Source organism: Callionymus lyra, chromosome 2 (assembly GCF_982586985.1).
Source record: "Callionymus lyra chromosome 2, fCalLyr1.hap1.1, whole genome shotgun sequence".
In the NCBI taxonomy this organism is placed as follows: Eukaryota; Metazoa; Chordata; class Actinopteri; order Syngnathiformes; family Callionymidae; genus Callionymus; species Callionymus lyra.
The window spans coordinates 30,676,711-30,699,835 of record NC_141819.1 but is presented as its reverse complement, the minus strand read 5'-3'; the positions used below and the strand labels follow the sequence as shown (position 1 = coordinate 30,699,835).

The following is a 23,125-nucleotide window of genomic DNA, read 5'->3' as shown; positions in this document are numbered from 1 at the left end:
TGTAATTTATAGATGTTAGAAGTTTTTTTTTTATTAAACCGTTTATTCCCTGTCAAAGGTTGAATACGACATGGATAATCAAATAGCCAGATAGGCTAATATATTTAAAATTAAATCCTCTATTTTTCTTAGCTAAAACTTTCTATATTTCTCATTCAAAGAGAACACACGGTTGTTTGCAATGTTCGTGCTAACAAAACGAGCATTTAGCCTGTGGATTTCTTAGCATTAAAAGTAGCTAAATTCCCGTAGCACTGGTGGATTTATGGAGAAACAAAGAAGGGAGTAACAAGGTAGAGAGGGAGGGTAGAGGGGGCTGGTTTAACTCGGTTATCGTGATGGATGTGCGACATTAGAGCCGAGACCAGAGGAGTCGTACTTAAGAGCAGGAACATACATCAGCTCGTAAGGGTTTCTCCTGAATCAGACAGGAAGTAGCTCACTCTGCTAATTAACAACTATTCAATTACTGTATGCGTGTGCACGTGTGCACGTGTGTGTGTGTGTGTGTGTGTGTGTGTGTGTGCGTGCGTGCGTGCGTGCGTAAAGCACTCAGTAGCCAAGGTTGAACAAACACTTAATTACCAATGAATTAGCGAGAAGCTTTCCAATTAATGTCAATCAATTACTTTTATCAGCTTGATATTGACGTGCTTTGTTAGTTTGTTCGGATCAATTGTATTTTGTCTTGTATTGTATATCTATATATGTAAAATAGTAGTTGCGTTTTTCCGATGTTAGAGGCCAACTAATGTTTTGATTTAAGTGTCTCTTAAATAGATGTTGGACTCTATTGTACTCATCAGTATGTGTCTGTTTGTACAAAACTCTCTTTTCATTGAAATATTTACATTTGAAAATGTGTGTAAGCCCCGCCCACTGAAAACTCGATGAAATCTTGTTCACCATAACCACACCCACTCTGCTGTGATTGGTCGAACATCTGGGTTTGTCAACGTGCATCATCAATCCCGGACATCTTCACCTCCAAGGGACTCGTTGTATGAACAAAGTAGGGTCTGACTACAGCTGGTTGTAGATCTGAAACCCATTATTACGCTATAATAGACCTCACTCTTGTAACCTCTTGTTCACCAAGATTTCTGAGGAGAACTTTTTCAAGTAATAACTACAAAACATCGTCATGCTGAGGGTCTGGGAGTTTTCCCATTAGTTGCCCTGAGCTGCTTGACAAAATACCTTGGAAAATGAGCCTGTAGACTGACCTGTCAGCTTTAAAGAGGATCGAGAAATTGATCAGGTCAAGAGAAAGGGGGACAGGAGGGACCAAAAGCCCTCAATGAGAATTCAAAGACGTCCCATTTGGATGAAGCCACCTTTAACTTGACCTGATCTGTAAATTCTACTGTGACAGTAGACGTTACATTTTCTTTTCTACTGATTTGACCTTTTTATAAACTGCTTGTAACAGTTCATCTACTGTACATCAATAATTGTCCTTCTTAGAGGATAGGAAGATATTAACATTTTATTTGGTTGGCTCCATTTTTATGTGGATTTTTTGGTAGTTTGTCACATTTTCTTAGCACACAGTCCCTCTTTTCTTTTTGTATTGATAACAAGCTGTCATGGTATCAAGTGAGAAGAACGTTGGTGGACAAGAAAATGTATAAAAAAAACGTTGTCGATCGGCCAACACCGGGCTCATCTGCTCTTCATCCGACTGAAGTGTTTGAGATGTTTCCCAGCCAGAGCGCAGCTGTCATCTCTCTAGGTTCGTTCTCACACAACAATGTTTGAGATTATTTTTTCGGCGATAGAATTATTCTGAGTAAATGAGATCGTAGAAATCTGTCGCCTCAAGCTACAGAAGAGAGTCTACCTTGTCCTCTCAAAGAAAAACACACAGGCATGAACACAGACACACACACTCTAAATATTTAATGCTCTTGCTTTTAATTGGCATCAGTCGTTCTGCATTCCAACACAGGGGGTAGGTGTGTGTGTGTGTGTGTGTGTGTGTGTGTGTGTGTGTGTGTGTGTGTGTGTGTGTGTGTGTGTGTGTGTGTGTGTGTGTGTGTGTGTCGGCGAGATCAACAGAGGAGGCTAATGAACCAGCCTCAATTTGGTGACTTGGTATCAACTCCATCTCCAAAAACATCCGCTACTTTTGGTAATTATCATTAAAGGAATGTGAACTATAGATTGCAAGGGTTGAAAAGGAAAAGAAAAAAATCAAATGAAACCATTAGCACAACATTGAGCTAGTTAGCATATCCAAGCTAAATAATAGCTAAAACCGCTAGCATGGTGGTAAATGTTAAAAAAAACAAGAGAGCAAAGAAAGAGATTCACCTCCAGCATCAAACACCTCACAAAGAGAAACACTAAGTCATTAAAGAAAGAAAGACAGAAAGAGAAACTCTACAAGAGTTGGAGGTCAAGGAGGATAGAGGAGACCACTGGCTGCAGGGACGACTCAGACATTAATGGCCAATTAAAGTCTGTCACCTTGAAGAACACGTTCTGTTTGCCACGAAGAAACACAGCTCAAGTGTAAAAAGGATGTCTGCGTCTTTCTCTTGCCGAGCCGACACTCTGTGATTTATAAGCTACTTTAAATGTGCTCGTTAAGTTTGGGATTTGATTACCAGAGAGAAGGAAATGTGTGAACTCAGTGAGCGATGACATCATTATGGAGAAGAAAGTTTTCTTGAATTGTGTTTGTATTTTATACTGGCCGTCGTCAAGGAAACCTAATCCATTTATTACAGATGCTGCACAGTTTAGGGTTGTGTACCAATTGTGCACTGCTTTACAGTACACAATAAGACAGTGCACTGACTTGCGGAGTGCGCAAATTTAGACAGAGTAGCACCGTTTTAATTCAAACACTTCTGCTACACACTTGACTCGACGGCTTCTTCTTATACAACTTTTTAACTTTTTGATTGCAACCAGCTGATGAAACCCTATCGTCATCCCTTGAAAGCGATCTTCTCCAATTGAAAAAAGGTATTGAGTTGTGTTTCATCATTTTATTATTGTTGTCGTTGTGTTGTTTTGTGGTTAAATGAGTGTTTTCTCGAGGCATTTACGCCGGTATCTGCTCCGAAGTCAAATTGTCAGTGACGTAGCTTTCGTTTAGAGTCGTCTACGTCAATAAGATGGCGGCCGTTAAGGGTGGAAAGCGTCCATCGATCCACACTCAATTTTCTGGCCATTTGAGTGCACCAATTGAGTGCTCATTGGAACTACATTTTTGCACACTTCTCATTGGGACGCACTTCTGCACTCAAAATATTAAGTGTGAGTGCAGAAGTGTGTGATTTTGGACACACCCCAGGTTCTACCAAACTAAACTAAAACTTGTTCCCAGTTTCATTATTGACTTGTTAAAGAGTCTGTTGCCACAGACCGTTAGTGACAACTCAACACAAACCAGCTTCACCTGCACATGAGTTGTTGATCGAGTTTCAAAAAAAGTTCAAAAAAACTTTGCAGTGATGCCGAGTACGAGCAATTATGCTGGTAAAAATATCCCATCTACTCGCACACAGTAGCAGGGATGAGTTCACTGAGAGGGAGTAAGATGTAAAGAGTGTAGCTTAAGTTATCGGGTTAAAAAAATGAGCATGAACATGGTTTTATTTTAGTCTAGCAGCATATAGTTACACAACTTAATAATCAAACAAATGCATAATAAGTATTACTTATACGTTTCATTATTCAACATTTTTATAAAACTATTTAGACAAATAAACCCTTCATACATTCTTGTCGGCACGGCTACGGTAGAGCCTTTTGATAACTTGGAAACAAGGTCTAACAAATCTACAGACATAAAACTGCGTATGTGTAAAAGGTTTTCCTCCTTTTTCTTCTGCTTAAAACTCATTATTGGTACCAGGTGCTGTTGCCGTCGCAGTGAGTCACCTCAAGAATAAACTGGACTAGAATGTGTTTGTGTGCGACGTCATTGGCTGCATTGGTTCAGTCGAGGACACTGCAGTCGTGGAGCGAACTCGCTCACCAGAACCTCCCTCCTCTCCTGCTGTCTCCTCTTTTGTCATCCAGAGATACACAACGAGTGAGTCGACCCTCACAATAGAACCGATGATGGTGATGAACGTTGGAATCAATGATCAAACGTTTAGTCGTCTTGTCAGTCATCAACTATATCTCGTTTCCTGCACCTGCCCCATGGTCTCCTCCCGCGAGGAGCTGCACATCAATCCTGGATCCTCAGTAGATCTGCTTAGAGTCTCTTGAGATTGCAGACTTGTCAATCAGGTTCTTTTTGTGAGGAGTTCATGGGATCAAATAGACATATTTGAAGATAATAATTTAAGGTTGAATCTTCAATTTTAAATGAATGCCACCTTAGATTAAGAGTTGCTGATCCTCAGTCCTGCTTCTTCAAAAACACTAACAAGTAGCTCTAACATGTTTATTTGACATCTAATTCACGCTGTCCTGAAGATGCAGATAGTCTTTACACTATTTTGTGTTTATTTTTCCAATTTCTCATGTATTTACGATAACCGAGCCTGTGAACTACCAGTAAAAATGGAAAATCGCAAAAAATATATATAAATATTTCTATACAAAAACATGCATGAAAAATATAATCTAGGGAAAGTGTAAAAAAATGAAATTCTGATGAAAGCCGATTAATCCAAATTTGAATTTAAAAACAATATCTCTTGGAAAGATAAACACGGTTTAAAATTAATAATTGAAAATGAAAAAAAGGGACCAAAATCTCAGTTTTATTATTGGTATTATTCTGTTTGTACGTCACAATCCAGACTCCATCCTAGTTACATCTATCCCAGAAAAATGTTGGGTCAACTGGGAGACTTTTCAACTCATGATAAAGTGTCTTAGTGCCAGCTCAGCTATGGAGGGTCAGTGGTGCTACTTCGAGTCTCTCCTGAATGACCGAGCTCCCAACCTTATCTCTAAGGTAGAGTCTGTAGGCAATTCATTTGGCCACTTATATTAACCATCTTACATAGTTTGTGACCATAAGTACTAGCAGAAATGATCTACCAGTACATTTAGTATTTTGTCTCTTTTTTTTTTGCTCAAGTATCCTTTTGAGAGTTTCTAGTTGTTTTTTTGTTGATAACAAAATAATTTACAAGGCTCGTTTTCCAACCAAGTTCAATTGGTTATCATCAACTAGCAATGCTAAGCCATGTCTACCATTAACCATCGACTCTTCAGACACAAATGTCTTTTGCACCTTATTCTGTACAAAAATTCATTCAGTATTAACTCCTGGAGTCTCTCTGATGGCTCCATCACAAAATTGAATATCTTTGTTACATTTGCGACAATTTTAGCCCAAACTTGAAAACAAGACAATCAACAGATATGGAAATCTTAAAACTCCCCAACTGGAAGTATAAACCTCTCTCCCCAGAGCGTCTCTTCTTTCTGTAGCTGCTGAAAACTTTCTAAACACAAAGAAAAGAAAGCAACAGAGCAGCACTTTTAAGCTCGTCCTCTGTACCGTCAAGCGTCTCCTGGCGAAACTAAATGCTAATAACATGGTAATGAGACGCCGAACAAAACACCCGTGAGGCTGTACTTTGTCTACAAAGTGTCCAGGTGCCAAACACTGGAGGGAGAGTCCACCGGCACACACCACCTGCTTCTTTCAGAGGTAACCTGGCAATGATTGCTCACACACTCACTCACACACACACACTGAAAAGTGTTTGACAAAGAGCAGGAGCAGGAGCGAGCGCACCCTTGTCCATTAGTTAAGTGGTAAACACCATCTGGAGGTCCGCAAACTCAGTCAGTCCACTTAATAACGCACAGAGGGACGTGTTGTCCGAGAACACACAAACACACACACACACACACACACACACCTCCAGGAAAATCCTAGGGTCCATTTGTTTCCTTGTAAAACGCACAATAACGCTCAATTTGTCACCGTCGCTAATCCAGATTAGCAGCTCAACCTTCGAGGGCTGCTGACTTCAGCCCCTCTTGGGTGTCATGACGTCCTCGCCACGTGGAGCTGGTTCCGAGTTGATTCATGTCCTAATAAAGTCATCCCTCGATAAGACACAGAGCCTTCAGTGAACTCACCTACTTAAGATTGTAATGAAGTGGTTAGAAACAGAGAGAAAGTTGTTTCTGATTTTAGATCGTGTTCAGTCAAAGCCAGATTTCTTTTCTGCTAGTATAATTCAAAAATATTGAATGGCAATATATCGCTCAACATAACTTCAAATATACTAGCGAGAAATCGCAATTAATTAACTTATGAAAGGACAAGTGATGGTAAGAAGAAAATACATGACAGTTTATCAGTTAACATAAAATACCAGCGGGAAAAGGCCTGAATGATTACAGTCTCATGGCAAGTGGATGAGACGTTCCTCTGGATCTGAACACTGGAAGTCAGATGCAGACAGAAGAATGTCCTTAAACTAAACAACAAAACTTGAAATATCTCAACAGCCATTCTCTCATAAAGGAAATATTTCCTTTTTTTTCATTTACATACTTGTAACTAAATGTTGGTTGTGTTGACTCTTTCTAATTGAAAACTTTCTTAATGAGTCAACATAAAAATAATCTTGATTTATCTTTTATGCATCACCATTTTTTCCTCAAAGTTTTTAACACACATTTTTTCTTCCTTTAAGTTTTTATTCTTCTGGTCCAGACTTATCTTTTAAAAATAAACGAATACAAATGCTAAAAAATGGTGGTCAAGTGGTCAATAAAGGTATAAATAAAGGTATGGAAGGACAAACGGCAGATTGTTAGAGGTTATAGGAACAGGCTCAGTCCATACAAACAGGTGTTATGCTGCTTGTGAACCACCAGCTTTAACAAGCTGAACATGAATCCTTGGCGCCCTCTGCTGGTTCTCTCAAGTCCACACAGACCACACTGTACTGTCAGCCATTACATTATAACCACTGTTTAGTCTTAACGTGCATCTACATCTATGAAGCTGCAAAACACACAAGTGTGATCCAAACAAGAAAATGACTTCACGAGTATTTCACATCAATGTCGCAGAAGGAAGACAGTTTCTTCAGCAGCCAGCAGGTGTCAGCGTGAGGCTTAACACTGTTGATCTGCAGAGTCACTGCAGCAGTGTTTGTGCGAGGAGACGTCATCGGTCTCTGTGAACATTTGTGTTTATGTGTTTATGTGATGTTTGTTTTTCATTGCATGCGTGTTCAAATGTCATCAATTTTTGTGTGGGTTGACAAACAAGTCATTTACATTGACGTATCATTGTTAACATTTGTATTTGTAGGATGATGTGTGTTCCTTTGTGAGCGTTTCTCTGCACGAGTGTTGTGTTCCACGACAAAACGTTGAGTCATGGTCTCTGGCTCTGCATTCACCCCTGCATACGTCTGCACCAGCCCTCAAGCAGTGACTCAGCAGGTCCAGAACCAGAGCAACAGTCTGGTGTTTCCTGGTCAAAATAAGGAACCCCCTAAACTCTTCACACTCAAGCAGCAGGTGTGTGTGTGAGTGCGTTTGTGTCACTGACCGGTCCAGTGAGCGACGGTGCCGACTGTCCCAGAGCCTGGCTCCTCATCCGCACCATGTTGCTGACGTCTCCTGCCGAAGACCCTCCGGGTGCTCCTGACATTCCCTGCCAGGTCAGCTGACTGACCCCTGCATGCAGACTGCTGGACAGAGGCAGCAGCTGTTTACCTGCACAGAACCAGAACCAGGAGGTGAGTGAGCAGTTTTGTGTGTGTGAGTGTGTGTGTGCGTGTTACCAGTCATGGCCATGCTGCTGCGGCGGATGCGACTCTCATCTTGACTGAGCTGCCGGTACAGTTTGGATTTGGTGGCGGCGGTGGCCGACGGTGAAAGGTCGGGGTTGCTCATCTTCCTGAAGAGCAGTGGTGGAGGAGCCATGAACTCCCTCTGGTGGAGAAAGGTGAGACAAACGGTGAACACACCTCAGAAAACAAATCTATATTCCTGTTTATGCACAGGATATATAACAATATTTAACACGCTATGAGAATAAAGAAACCTTTTAGAAGGCACATGCAAACACACACACAAGCGTACACGATTTTCTGAAAATGATTCTGGAAACATCTGCCATCTCCATGGTAACAGAGGCGAATGTTCTTTCCTCCCTCACAAAAAGGAAAGTTTTCCAGCAACATCTGGGCAGCTACAAGCGTGCACTCGCCCACACTTGCAGACACAGACACACACACACTAGAAATGTTTTCGAGAAGCACCTCTCTACTAGTAGACTCAAGTCACCTCGTTAAAGCTGTAAAACCGACAGGGAGGAGAGTGGGGGAAGCAAGTCTGCCAGCAGGGGGCGAACATGAGGCTCCTGAAATCATGACATCATATATAGTTTTAAGTGCTTGTTCCATTTAACACCTGCACTTTGAGTCAATGTCATCCCAGGTGAGCATTCTAGATCTTTGTTTGATAAATCATTGTTTAATGTTCTTCATAAATGTCATCATTGCTTTAATGCCACAGCCATGTTTGTTTACTAAATTATTACGTTGGTTTTCCTTTATAAGCTATTCCAACAGCAATCTTTTTAACACTCCATTAACATTTTCAAAATATTATTTAATCATAAAAAAATATATAATATTTTGTCTACAAGCCTCTTTTTATATTATTTTCCTAGAGTTATCACTTTTCCATCAGCTATCCAACGTTCCACATTTGAATTAAAATGCATTTTTTTGACAATCCAGTAACTTTGTTGTGTTGATTTTGCTTTCTGTAGTGGACATTATTATTATTATTTTTTTAATTTGGATCATTATATTTTGTATAGAACCATGGTCCTGGGTTGTATTGAAAATACTGTCTACAGCCATTTTAATACATATTTAAAATTCATGTTAGTCCAAAAATGTTTTTCAACAGTATAAAAGTTACAGTAAAGTTTTATAAGCTACTGACTTAATTGGTAACATTTATTTTAATTAAACCTTTTTATTCTAACTTTATATCGTTTTTTTTATATTTTGTCATCAACATAATAGTTTCATTAACCTACTGAAAAATATCTCTGTTAATGTATTATATTTAATCGTGCCTTTTTCCATTTTGGAGGATGCTTATTACAATTGTATTTATTTTCATTTTTCTCCAGTTTTTGTCATTTTAAGTGTGATCAGGAAAACAAACAAAGTTACGAGAGCTTCAATATATCTCATATATCTTAATATAAAGAGCCAAAAGAGGCACACAGGCCTTGGGCTTCGACACAACACAACACAGAACCATGTTGATAGTTAAGCTTGTTTCAACAGCTCGTAAGTCAAAGACAGACTGGACAAGCCTTTGATGACATCTCCTGACATGCTGTGGGGTCACAGGTCAACATCAGACACCGTCACACCAGCAGAACGATCACGTGTGCGATGCATTGCATCACGTATGCTTCCTGTCCGTCAGCCTCCACAGAGCGGGAGTCGTAAATCAAACCTCCGGACTGATGTGTTCCAGCTGTTGCCCGGCTTCAGTGACAACAAGCAGCAGGAGACGTGACGTAAGGTCGTGATAAAAAACATGAGCCACGGAACAAACTTTCTTCAAGAACCTGGTTGATCCGATCGTAGCAACGCCAGGAATGTCGTTTGGATCCTGCAGCTTCGACAGCGCGAGGTCTAATAAGACAGAGAGCATGTGGACTATCACAACATTCTTCAGTGCAGCCGGGAGCCATGGATTCTTGTCTGAAGTCAACATGAAGGAAGACCAGCAGCTAGGAAATAGCAGTGCTCAAAGGCTGGCCTGGGGGCTAACTGGGCCTGAAGAGAAAGGTTTTGTTTCCATCTGCTCAACCCATTATGGGAGGTGCATGTTTCTTTGGCATCTTATGATTCAGTTTTCAGTTTTGTCATAAAAGTTGACATTTTGCTGGCTAACGTTGATCTTTTTCTTCTCAACATTCCACAATTTTCTGTTTCTCCAGTCAAAGTCTCTAACAAAACATCAAGTTTGTTCTAGACTCCCTTTTCTACTGTGGACATTTTTAAATATGAATTCAGTCTGTGATTACAAGTGTTACAGCCTTTTGCATTTTATCTTTCACATCTTTGACATCAAACTTCTTTAACACAAACATACAGATCTCAAGCTAACATTTTAAAGATTGTTACTACTTTAATTTTAAATGTTATACTTCTGCTCTTGAGAGACATTAAAATCCCAGCAAGAAGAAACCTGGATGTGTAAAGTTTAATCGTTTGACTTTTTTTTCATTTTGCAATCTTTTAAAAATGTATATTACTTTGTTTTTTGGTCCTATTGACTGACAATTGTATATTTAATTTAGATTCATTAGCATTAGGGAAATTTTTCTTTCTATTATACATATTTATTTTCCTAAACATTCATTGATATGTAGGAATAATTATTTAACTTTATATACAGTAAGTAAGTAAGTAATATTTGTATAGCGCTTTTCTAGAATAGGGTCACAAAGCGCTTAAACAATCAATACAATACCCAATAAAATAGATGCTTAAAAGGTCAAGACAACACCGAGAACAACACAGGAGTCTCAGAGAATCAATTAATCGCCTGAACGAATAAAAGTGAAAGATTATAAATAATAATGTCCCGTTTGACTGTCTTTTATTATATATCTGAAGAATAACAATGTCAATGCTTTTGTTTAACATTTAACGTCTGAGGCTAAAGAACAAAACCCAACATGGCCGTCACAGAAGCAAGAAAAACTATCTTTAACACCGTATTCAGCAGAGTCTCAGACTAAGTATGAAAGTTCTGGAGCCTGGAGAAGAATGTAACATGTGTGATCTTGTTCTGCTCATAAACTGCTGACTCAGCAATTAAACAAGTCTCATCTGGAACTAACAGGCTGACACCATTTTTGATCACTCGACTGGCTTGTGTGTTGCTCTGTGACCTCCGACCTCTTTCCATACTAACTGGTTGACTAAAGGTCGACAGTCTCGACAAATGATGGAAGGACATTTTTTTCATATCGGAAATATCTTATAAATTTAGGAAATTAAGAGTGTATTCTGGAAAGTTTTATTTTATTATTCTTTTTAAATCTGGTTAAGTTTGCTATATTAATACCAGATTTATTTCATTTCAACTCTTGCCTGTGTTCTGTTTTATCTCTTGGACTGCAAAGTGTTTTTGTTTTTGCCTTTTCTTAGTGAAACTATTACTTTGTTGGTCCAGATGTCGTTCCTTCCGGGACAAACTGTTACTAAGGGCCACTATTTTCACTTCTGCAACATAAAACACAGCAAATAAACCCCAGAGTTTTGACAACGTTCTGTTTTTCGGTTTGACGGATCCGTTAATAGTCTGAGTAATGTGAACCTCCAGAGTTCTGTTTCTGATTTAAGGTTTTTAACATTCGCCACATGTTGCTTGAATTAGGGCTAATTTTTAGGAAAACTTGCGTCAGGGATTATGTAAGGCAGTTTGAGCTCACTCCAAAAAACTGTTCCGCAGAGACGGTTAACTTCTTCAGCCGAGGTTAGGTGGTTCATAATGAGTTCCTTCTAGACATGGAGGTCCAGAGCAGCCAGGCTGTTGTCTGGGAAGGTCAGATCTCTCTGGCTGAGAAGTTCTCAACAGAGATGTCCTGCCGAGGCTGACCTCCAACAGCACATACCTCTTTCATCAACCCTCTGTTGCTGCGCTCCAGCTTTTAGTTCCTCTTTTGTTTGGAGGTTGGAATTAAAAGTGGGTCTGCAGCTGAGAGGACTTTTAGGAGGCATAGGCGACATGGCAAAAATGTGTGAAAGCACATCGGTTTCAATAGAATATTGAATTTAAAATGTCAAATGTTGGATTAAAATGTTCCCATGTTCATTTTTAAAATGGAACTTTTTTAGTTCTGACTGGTGTCACTCTATACAAACATTTTCATATTGAATTTAAAAGGCTCATAATGAAAAAGAAAAATCATTAAGACATTTTAATTATAAATTTGGAATTAAAATGTTGAACTATGTGTTAAAAACCGATTTCGTTTTAACATATTCTGTTTCTATTCAATTATTTACATAAACAATTCAATCTTTTAATATAGAAATATTAAATGAACTGATTCAAATAAATAAATCAACGCGTGATTCTGGGTGTACAGTGGCGTATTGTAGTGTAAAACGTAACAGCATCACAACAACATGTGTCCTCTGTCTGAAGTTTGTGTGTTCTCCCTATCCATGCGTGGGTTTACTATAGGCACTCTGTTTATCTCTATATGTTTTTGGACTGTGGGAGGAAACCAGAGTACTCTAAATAGCCTGTAGGTGGAGTATGTTTATGAATGGTTTTCCGTCTGTGTGCCCTGTGAAAGGATGTCCCATGCCTCTCGCCCTAAGTAGCTGGGATATGCTTCAGCCCCCCCCCCAGTCAAGGCTTCAATACAAGATGGATACATGTTTGCCTATAACTCTAAAAAGGAAATGGATTGCATTGAAAATCATCCCAACTCTTAGTCGACATGAGGTTAAGTAGAAATCAGTGAAGTTTAAATTTTGGGTGAATTATCACTTTAATCTGCTTTTGCGTGATTCCTCAATAAACTCTGTGATGTACAGAAAAGACTATTGATAAGTTGGTGAGAGCTCAGGAAACAGCCATGTAATTGTATTATGACACAGGTTCTTCATTTTTAAAGGGCACAAGATTGAACTCTAGGTTTGAAAATGATGTCAGGTTTCATTTAATTATGAAATTAGAGCCAAAGGTTATAAAGCAGAGAGTGACATCAAGTGGTCTTTCAAAATAAAGTCACTGTATTGTGAAACAATGACACAGCTGTTTCATGACGCCTCACAAACCCATCACTATTAAAAACTGTGAAAACTATGTGTACTACACTCTTAACACAGACAGCGAAGAAGTCAACTAAAGAGTGAATAAACAATAACAACACCTACAATTCACAACAAATAACCCAAAACAAACAACAATGGTAATAGTCAAAAACATCAACGTTACTCAGATCAATCCAAAGACTAAATAGAGGAACGAAATACTAAATGTCGGCATCAAAATGACTAATTACACTTATTAATATTTCATTCTCGTCAGCCAGCGACCAGACAGAGAGCGGCTCAGACTCCAGTACACCCCCATCCCTCTCCTCCTCCTCCCCTCCACGTCTCTCGCCTCTTGTCCTCACAGAAGCGGCAAATTGGATTTTCACACTCGTCTCTGTTTAGCATAAACTGCACGCTCCTCTATTCATGGAGTTGTAGCGTTAGGCAGCGACACAAACGCACAACTGGGGCAGCAGCCGCTTTCATGGCGACGCTCCGAACCCTCGTTAAGACGTGAGCTGCGACAAAAGACAGGTTTGGTTTTGAATCACACACAAGATTTTGTTTATACACCGAAGGAAAACAGACTGTCGACTTTCTCCACGTCTGACGGGTGTCGACACAGAGAAATGTGGCTCGGGAGATTTGTCAGATGATCCAAAATAAAGGATTCGCGAGTGACTAATTTAGAAAACAACCACAATTTGTACAGTTAGTCAGCTGTTGTTGTTCATGTACACATCTTTTCTTTGTTTGTTTTTGTTGCTTTATTTTCCCTTTCATTACTTAGTCTTTTCCTATACTTATCCTTCCTTCAGGAGCTTTTATTCTATTGTGATCCCTCCATCCTATTCTACCGCTTTTTCCCTTATTAATTCCCGTATGAGGGTTGCAGGGGCTGGAGCATATCCCAGTTTCTCTGGGCGAGAGGTGGGGGACACCCTGGACAGGATGCCAGTCTGTCATAGGGCACACACAAAGAAACACAATCATTCACACACCACTCATCCTACAGACAATTTCCCCAGGTTCCCGATTTAACACACAGACATTTTATTCTTTTCTTTGTTCACCTGTTTTACTTTTACTGTTTTTTATATATATATTATATTGTTTATTTGAGTTCTTCTTTTCACATCTCCTTTTTGTTAGTTTTGTGCTCCATTTTTCTTTCACTTCCGCTTTCTTTTTCTTTTCTTTTTTTGTGTTTTTTATCTTCTCAGATATACTTCCATGATGTTGTTTCTTTCCATTAGTCAGTTTGTTGTTTTGTCTTTGTTAGCTTCTGCTGAGGAACACCCCGATTATGTCATTTTCAATATTCACATGTTAACATTAGTTTGCATTATTTGGGGCTTTTTAATGCACATGCAGCCCTCCACCTGTATTTCTGTGGCCCTCATGGGGTTAGAGCAAAATTATAAATATATTTCAACAAAAAAACACTGAAAGATGGGGAGCAGAGAAGACAGCAAGTGCAGGAGGTGCATAGAGAGTAGATTAAATAATGGAAATCATCCTTGTTTAATATATATGACCTAATGGAGTCGTCATGTTGTCATGTGAACATTTTCAAGCAATTCTTGTCGAGTGGTTTGATAGTCTATAAGAGATAAAGATCAGGCGGACACACACGCACACAAAACTACAAGTTTACAATTCAACCAATGCTTATAATGTCATTAAATAATTAAACTTTTATTTTCTTCACCTACACAACAGTTTATAATAATAATAATAATTGTGAGCTTCACTGCTGTAATTCAAACTGACCTCAACACAACAACCTGAAGCAAAAAAATATCTTACTTTGTTTTACTTCAACACATAAGCTGCGTTCAAAGAACCTGATTAACTCAAATTTCTAACAAAAAACCCCAATGCAGTTAAAACCTCATCCGAGCCTCAATTATTACATTGTGACATTCCACTGACCACTGCAGACAGAAGGCCTTCAAAGATAAACCTGGTGGTCATAGTATTGCAGCTTGTGACACTCCTTGTCTGAAACATGCAATATAAATGAAAATATTATCATAAATTAAAGGTGTCATTTGCAGTGTTTAAGGGTGTGAAATTGTGTATTAACAGGTACTGTAAAGCAGTATTGCTCACATTGATAATTGTTAATATCAGGAAAATGGACAGATTTACAAGTGCTAATGTTGGCGTCACTGAGATCATTTTATTTGGATCAAGAGGAGATTTATAAATGTTTTTGTATCGCCGGTTACAGAAATGCTTTCTGGGTCACACTTGCATGGTTTTAACTCATATTTAAAATAAGCAATGTTGATACATTCATTCAGATATTTTGAAAGAATGGACTATACCTAACAGCTGCAGTAAAGATCCATTCACAGCCTTAACATGTTGTTTTTTTTAAAGTCCCACAATTTTGTTTCTCTACAACTTCCTGCTCCCTCCTCTGAACGTAATGATGACAAAGTCCTCGGTGGGCTGTGCGGCCTATTTCCTTCCAAAACAGGAAGTTCTGATCATGTTTCTGTGGTTCCTGTTGGGTCTGTGAGCAGCAAACTCACATTGTTTTTACACAAAAACATTCTTTACATGGGCCACACAGCAGTTCACTCCTGATCCTCAGAGGGGAGCAGGGGGGTCCCACCCAGAACATCCCCATCACTGTCAAGTACATCCTTGTCCGGGATCTGGACCTCAACTGCTCTGCTCTATGAAATTTGTATCTAAGAAAACAAAAATGTCAAATATCCACATACAAATATTCCATCTGGGTTTTGTTTATGTGGCATGACAAACCTTTATAACACATTACTATCTGATCTTAGGTTGTGAATTCAAAACAGTGTCGTCACTATTTAGTATTATTCCATATCCAAGGGTTCACACATTGTATGTCTGAGGAGTTATTTGAGTCTTTATTACTAGATTATCTAAAAGTTTTGAATTGCTTTGTAACCCAGGAATTCCCTTTTCTCAAACACTGTAATACTACTTTGGCATGGAATTATAAAATAATAAAATAATAATAATAATAATAATAATATAAGTCTTTTAAATGCACCAAAATATCAAACTTCCTGAGATTCATTGAAAGTTAATTAAAACTGTGTATATGTACATATACAACAGTAATATAGCTAAACAGATTAGTTTAAATAAATAAGAGCTCAGAAGTTTATCTAGGCAAAAAAAATAGATTTAGATATGGTATAAATATTTAACTTAAAACAAAATAGTGAATCTGGAGGAAATAACTCAAAAGCATCCTCTGGCTATTTCATAAGAAAAAAAAAAAAACCTAATTGATGGGAAACAAATATAATTACTTTCTTTTATGGACACCAAGTTATTAAAAATATATAATTACCGGTACATGACAAGAATTGGAAAAAGGTAATATTAAATATCCTTCTGAAAAGACTCATCAATATATATATATATATATATATATATATATATATATATATATATATTTATATATATATATATATTTTTATATACAAATATGACAGTCACTAGATACGAAAATGTATATAAATAACAAAAATGAATAAAAACATTAAAAAATGAAATACAAATAGCTACTTTAAAGAGTTCGAACAAATGTTTAAAAATTATAAATAATCATGCAGAAAAGGTGTCTCTTGAGTTACCAACTAGATATTTCTGAGGTCAGTTTAGTTTTTTCTATTGATCTTTAATCAGATTTTTTCTGAAAATAGTTGTAATTCTATCACCAACGACTGCATCCCTGAACAAACAGGTCTCCACGGCTACTTTTTGGAAGTAATCGATCTGTTCTGAACCTCGCCCTTCCTGAGTACGGATGTCATTTCCAGATGTGTTCTCGACAAACACAAACGCACTCTGTCTAGAAGGACACAACTCGTCCTCAAAGAGCAGCAACTGCACGCCGAGTCGGCCAGAAAACTCCATCATGACCTTCACATCTGTGCCAGACGTGTCAACAACGTAAAGAAACACCTCGGCCAAACACTTCTCTGAGCTCCCGCCACAACATTTAAGCAGGGAAACGGTGCAAGAAGAAGTCATCTTAGCTCTCAGGCTTTTCCATCAGGCTGTTGCACGCCCAGCTGAGCCAAGCAGGGGAAGTGAGCCGTGACATCATCGGCCATCGATGAGATCTCAGTGGAGTGAGACCGGCCTTGTTTAGACGTTGTATGAGAGAACAGCTGTGAAACAACCTTGGAAGAGAAAAGTACCTCAGAGTATTCAACACTACAGCGAAAATGCGTTACTTGCAAATGGCGACACTTGTTTTGCAAATTGTTTTCCAGCTACAGTTTAAGATGATTCCAGTTATCACTCAAGTCGCATCTAAAAAGTAGGTCAACCCATATCTGGGTTAGTAAAAAAGTAAAAATGGCAGAGGGTTCATTTGAAACCACATCCACTAAATGAGATAAAATGTACTCATTCTAATAAATAGTCTCTGAACACATATGTTCTGTTGTCGTGGTATGAGTCATGGTATTTCCTGTGTTGAGGTTTTTGCTGGATTATGCCGATATTTTGAAATACTTCTGGTTCAAGATATACATCGCCTTTAATGCGAACGCACACCAGCTTGTTGCAGCTTCCCAGGTTGTGATGGAACAAGATCTGTTGCAATAGTAAGTAAGTAAGTAATTTTTATTTACGTATATAGCGCTTTTCCAGACCAGGGTCACAAAGCGCTTAAACAATCAAATCAATATTCAATAAAGTATATACTTTAAAGATCAAGATAAAACTGATAACACAACAGGAGTTCCAGAAAATCAAGGAAAAGCCTGAACAAATAGAAACGTCTTAAGATGTTTCTTAAAGGAGTCAGTAGACTCCATCAAGCGCAAAGAGAGAGGAAGACACTAATAGAGTAGAGAGGGTACAAGCAGGTCTGGTCTGGTTCTGACCCACGGAGGGAGAACTTGTGATGACAAACTGACGCCCCGACTCCACGATACAGCAGCCGGATAATACGATTTGACACCAACATTCGAAGGGTGGAAGAATTTCGCAGGAGTGCTGGTGTTTAACACACTGCGAACAAGTACGTGCTCTGTAGCGTAAGTTAAATTAAACATGTTGATCATCTAATGCTGACCTTTTTTCTTTGAGTTTGAGCAGAGATAAGTATCCTTTAGGTTCAATTTTAAACTGATTTCAAACCACTAACAGTAATTGGAAGAAAAAAAAAAAGTTTCTTTTTCAAACATAATATTTGATATTTAATTTAACTCTGTTATTTTCTCTGTACAGTCATATCAATGTACATTACCATTACTCCAACCAAGGAGACAGCCATGGAAAATAGACAAGTTTAAACAGAGAAGACAAATTATGAAAGCTCAGGAGCCTAGCTAAGCTAACATTAGTCTGTCAGGTGAGAGGCAGCGATGGAAGTTATCAGGCTAACTAAGCTAACATTAGTCTGTCAGGTGAGAGGCAGAGATAAAAGTTGTTAGGCTAACTAAGCTAACATTAGCCTATCAGGTGAGAGGCAGAGATGGAAGTTATCAGGCTAACTAAGCTAACATTAGTCTGTCAGGTGAGAGGCAGCGATGGAAGTTATCAGGCTAACTAAGCTAACATTAGCCTATCAGGTGAGAGGCAGAGATGGAAGTTATCAGGCTAACTAAGCTAACATTAGCCTATCAGGTGAGAGGCAGAGATGGAAGTTAGCAGGCTAGCTAAGCTAACATTAGACTGTCAGGTGAGAGGCAGAGATAAAAGTTGTTAGGCTAACTAAGCTAACATTAGCCTATCAGGTGAGAGGCAGAGATGGAAGTTATCAGGCTAGCTAAGCTAACATTAGTCTGTCAGGTGAGAGGCAGCGATGGAAGTTATCAGGCTAACTAAGCTAACATTAGCCTATCAGGTGAGAGGCAGAGATGGAAGTTAGCAGGCTAGCTAAGCTAACATTAGACTGTCAGGTGAGAGGCAGAGATAAAAGTTGTTTGGCTAACTAAGCTAACATTAGCCTATCAGGTGAGAGGCAGAGATGGACGTTATCAAGCTAGCTAAGCTAACATTAACGGAAGTTACTTGTATGCTAGCCTGTCACAATTGACTGTTGACAAATTCCCTTTTAATAACTTTTGTTTACCGTTTCTTGCACATTCTGTGTTTTATATTTATGTTATTAAATCTGAACATTTAGTTGACCACTAAATCTTTAGTCTTTTATGTTCAATACAACCAGTCCTACAAGTCTCTCTTGAAAATGAGACCCTGGGTCTCAATGAGAATTTTACCTGTATAAAAAAGTCAATATAATAATAATAATCAATAATATGCATCTCATTTATTAATAAACTAAAGTTTATCCATGTTTTATTATATACCTTTTAATCTAAACCCTTTTATTCAAGTTACCCTGAGTGGCATACTGTGTTATAGATTCTTAATAGTCTAAGTATTTACATTTTCTTTCGGGCATAGCATAGAAACACCTATATCCTTTTGCCCCCTCTGTCTACCATTTGCTGTCTGGCTCATTTATTGGGTATTTTGGACTTCATAGCAGGAGAGGACTATAGGAGTTTGGATCCAGAGAGGTCCGATAATCTTATATACTCTTACAATCTTGTCGACATCATTATTTCCCACTCATTTTACCAATAGTTAGATTTCAAACTGATGTTTGTAAACAGCCACATGAGCTCACCCCCAAAATCTCCACTGATTAATTTTGTGAAAGTAGCGATTGTGTGGAAGGTTCCAGCAGGATTACTGAGGATCAGCAGACTTGTTTGCTGGTTGTTTGAGGCGTTTTTTTGCAACCGCTTCACTTCATGAAGTACAGAGGGAGGTTGTGTAGCTCCTGAACAGTTTAGTCTAACTGGATTACTGACCTGGAGTCTGACCGGACGACTTCTGTCCCTCAACTGCACGCATCTCTCAAACAAAGTTACACTTACACTCACTGGAGTCTTCATATTATGAATCGTCCTGCTACTTTCATTTTATTTTCCTCTAGAAATTCTATGTAAAATGATGTTGCCTCTGACACCTTCAAGTACTCCTCCTGCTCATCGTGTTAATACTGTTTTTTAATGTTGCCTTTTGTCCCCTCAGGTTTGTATTACTGTGACCGGCAAACCCCTAGGTTAACTATTGATTGTTATTTATTACATCCTACTCGACCTTGTAATCCCAAGAATAATGTTTTTGTTTGTTTATTTTTTTCTGGGTGAATTTCTACTCCTTTGATTTTCTTTTTTCTACAATCATCTTATCCTTCTCCATCTTGCATACCAAGCAGGAAGTTCTAAAGTTCATTTTTTATTCTTTGTTTTTCTTTTCATATTTTCACAGTCAATGTTTTACAGTTTCTTGTTGGTAATTAACACATTTTTTCTGAATTTATTCCTAAAACCTTTCTGAATAAAACACTTTCCATGTTGCATATGTTCATGTTTTGTTTGTATGTTTTTCTGCAGGCTGGTATGTATACACTTTTTTTGTGAAATATCTTTTCGATGTTTTTTTTAACAAATGCAATTTTTTTTATTTTTTCTATTAAATAGGATTTTGACTGTATACTTTACAACATGTTATTTGTAGGAAAATATGTGCTCATCTGTTTTTTTAGGGGCTTCGTTAATGTTCAAAGTTGTATATTCTTTTGTACAAGCCTTTTGGAAGATATTTCTCATAAAATCTCTTCAGCTAAAGCTTTCATCTTGAAACTTTGATATTGTCCTGGATGACAAAGCCTCACTGGCTTTCCTCTTTAAAGACTTCAATATAAATTTTAGTTGGTACAACAGATCTCCGACAGGAAGAGATTTAGATACGGCAACATAAAACCCTGTGACATCACCACTGGACTGAAGCATCAGACTGTGTAACTTTGCGGAGTCACTGGGCAGGATCAGAAAACCATGGCGACCAGAACAGTTTTGAATAAACTACACATCTGAGTCGTCCACCTCTGTTGAGAAAGCTATATTTCATTGATCTGGTTTAGTTCATGGTCCTACTGTAAACACACCCGGAATCCAGCAGCACGTGTGTGTTTACAATGCAAAGTCAACAGTGAGATCATTGAGCCGCAGCCACCGGCGATCACGTGACCTCCCAACAAAAGCAATGATAACGCTGGAGATAAGAGAGAAAGAAGTCAGGTGAAGGACGGACTCCACACACACTGATACGATGGCCCAGTTTCACCCGGATTGAGAACGATGCCAACGGTTCGGTTTTATATACTTCCTGTTTGAACGAGATATGTGGCTGTAAAGTTGCACTCGTCTGAAGGGATGGATCAGACAAGGTTCAAGAACATCACGTCATAGACAAAGGTTGTAAAGATAAAGGTAATTTGTGCAAGAACATCTAAAAAGCAGCCTTGATGTAAACTTTTTTCTTTTTTTTTCCACATTTGAAAACCTGCAGGTGTTCAAGTCAGAAGCTGTTATTAAGGATCAACTTGAGGATTCTCTGAGTTGTGAGGAGGAAACATACGACTCTGTGAGAGGACTTTAATCCGTGTGTGCGACAGAACTCTGATTGATGTTCCTCCTTAATGAAGCCGAGCTGGAGGCTAAAAATATGAAACTCAAATCCTCCCTGCACAAGATGGATGATCAAAGTTTGAATGTTCAGGACCAAAAACTAAAAATAACTTCTGAAGTTAAGTTTTTAACACCTCTAGTTTGGATACATTTTAAGTCGCCCTCGAGAGTCAGTCGTCTCGCCCTCGACAGTGAGAGAGTCGGTCGTCTCGCCCGTAAGTTTCACCCACTAGAGTCAGTCTCCCCCAATAGAGACAGTCTCCACCACTAGAGTCAGTCACCACCACTAGAGTCAGTCACCACCACTAGAGTCAGTCACCACCACTAGAGTCAGTCTCCACCACTAGAGTCAGTCACCACCACTAGAGTCAGTCTCCCCCACTAGAGTCAGTCTCCACCACTAGAGTCAGTCACCACCACTAGAGTCAGTCACCACCACTAGAGTCAGTCACCACCACTAGAGTCAGTCACCACCACTAGAGTCAGTCACCACCACTAGAGTCAGTCTCCACCACTAGAGTCAGTCACCACCACTAGAGTCAGTCTCCCCCACTAGAGTCAGTCTCCACCACTAGAGTCAGTCACCACCACTAGAGTCAGTCACCACCACTAGAGTCAGTCACCACCACTAGAGTCAGTCTCCACCACTAGAGTCAGTCTCCACCACTAGAGTCAGTCTCCACCACTAGAGTCAGTCTCCACCACTAGAGTCAGTCTCCACCACTAGAGTCAGTCACCACCACTAGAGTCAGTCACCACCACTAGAGTCAGTCTCCACCACTAGAGTCAGTCTCCACCACTAGAGTCAGTCACCACCACTATAGTCAGTCTCCACCAATAGAGTCAGTCTCCACCACTAGAGTCAGTCTCCACCACTAGAGTCAGTCTCCACCACTAGAGTCAGTCTCCACCACTAGAGTCAGTCTCCACCACTAGAGTCAGTCACCACCACTAGAGTCAGTCACCACCACTAGAGTCAGTCACCACCACTAGAGTCAGTCTCCACCACTAGAGTCAGTCACCACCACTAGAGTCAGTCACCACCACTAGAGTCAGTCACCACCACTAGAGTCAGTCTCCACCACTAGAGTCAGTCACCACCACTAGAGTCAGTCTCCACCACTAGAGTCAGTCACCACCACTAGAGTCAGTCTCCACCACTAGAGTCAGTCACCACCACTAGAGTCAGTCACCACCACTAGAGTCAGTCTCCACCACTAGAGTCAGTCACCACCACTAGAGTCAGTCTCCACCACTAGAGTCAGTCACCACCACTAGAGTCAGTCTCCACCACTAGAGTCAGTCTCCACCACTAGAGTCAGTCTCCACCACTAGAGTCAGTCACCACCACTAGAGTCAGTCTCCACCACTAGAGTCAGTCTCCACCACTAGAGTCAGTCTCCACCACTAGAGTCAGTCACCACCACTAGAGTCAGTCACCACCACTAGAGTCAGTCTCCACCACTAGAGTCAGTCACCACCACTAGAGTCAGTCTCCACCACTAGAGTCAGTCACCACCACTAGAGACAGTCTCCCCCACTAGAATTCTCGAAAAGTGTGATTTTCCATCTCCCTCTTCCTCCTCTGTCCTCACTCTCCTCATCAACATCACTGTCTCCTGCAGATCTCATCTCCCTGATTGAACGCCGGAGCCTCCAGGCTGTCATTAAGCTAATGAGGATGAACTAATGAACACTCGTCCTCCTCGCCGTCAGATAACTGTCACATATCAGCGCTTCTGGTTTCCGCTGCTGTCCAGTAGCACAGGCGTCTCTAAAGAGAGAGACGGGTGTTTCCACATCAGTGCGACAGGTCCGGCAGCGTTAATCGTTAACAAGCCTAAT

The 23,125-nt window shown here is 39.5% G+C and overlaps 1 protein-coding gene across 1 annotated transcript in view; it reads right to left on the bottom strand.

Annotated features, from left to right (window-relative positions):
• Positions 1 to 23,125, bottom strand: part of mast2 (microtubule associated serine/threonine kinase 2) — an 86,857-nt gene that overhangs the window by 58,881 nt on the left and 4,851 nt on the right. Inside the window, 2 exon segments of the mRNA XM_087784643.1 lie at positions 7,505 to 7,671; positions 7,740 to 7,890. Coding sequence (XP_087640769.1) covers positions 7,505 to 7,671; positions 7,740 to 7,890 — 318 coding nt within the window.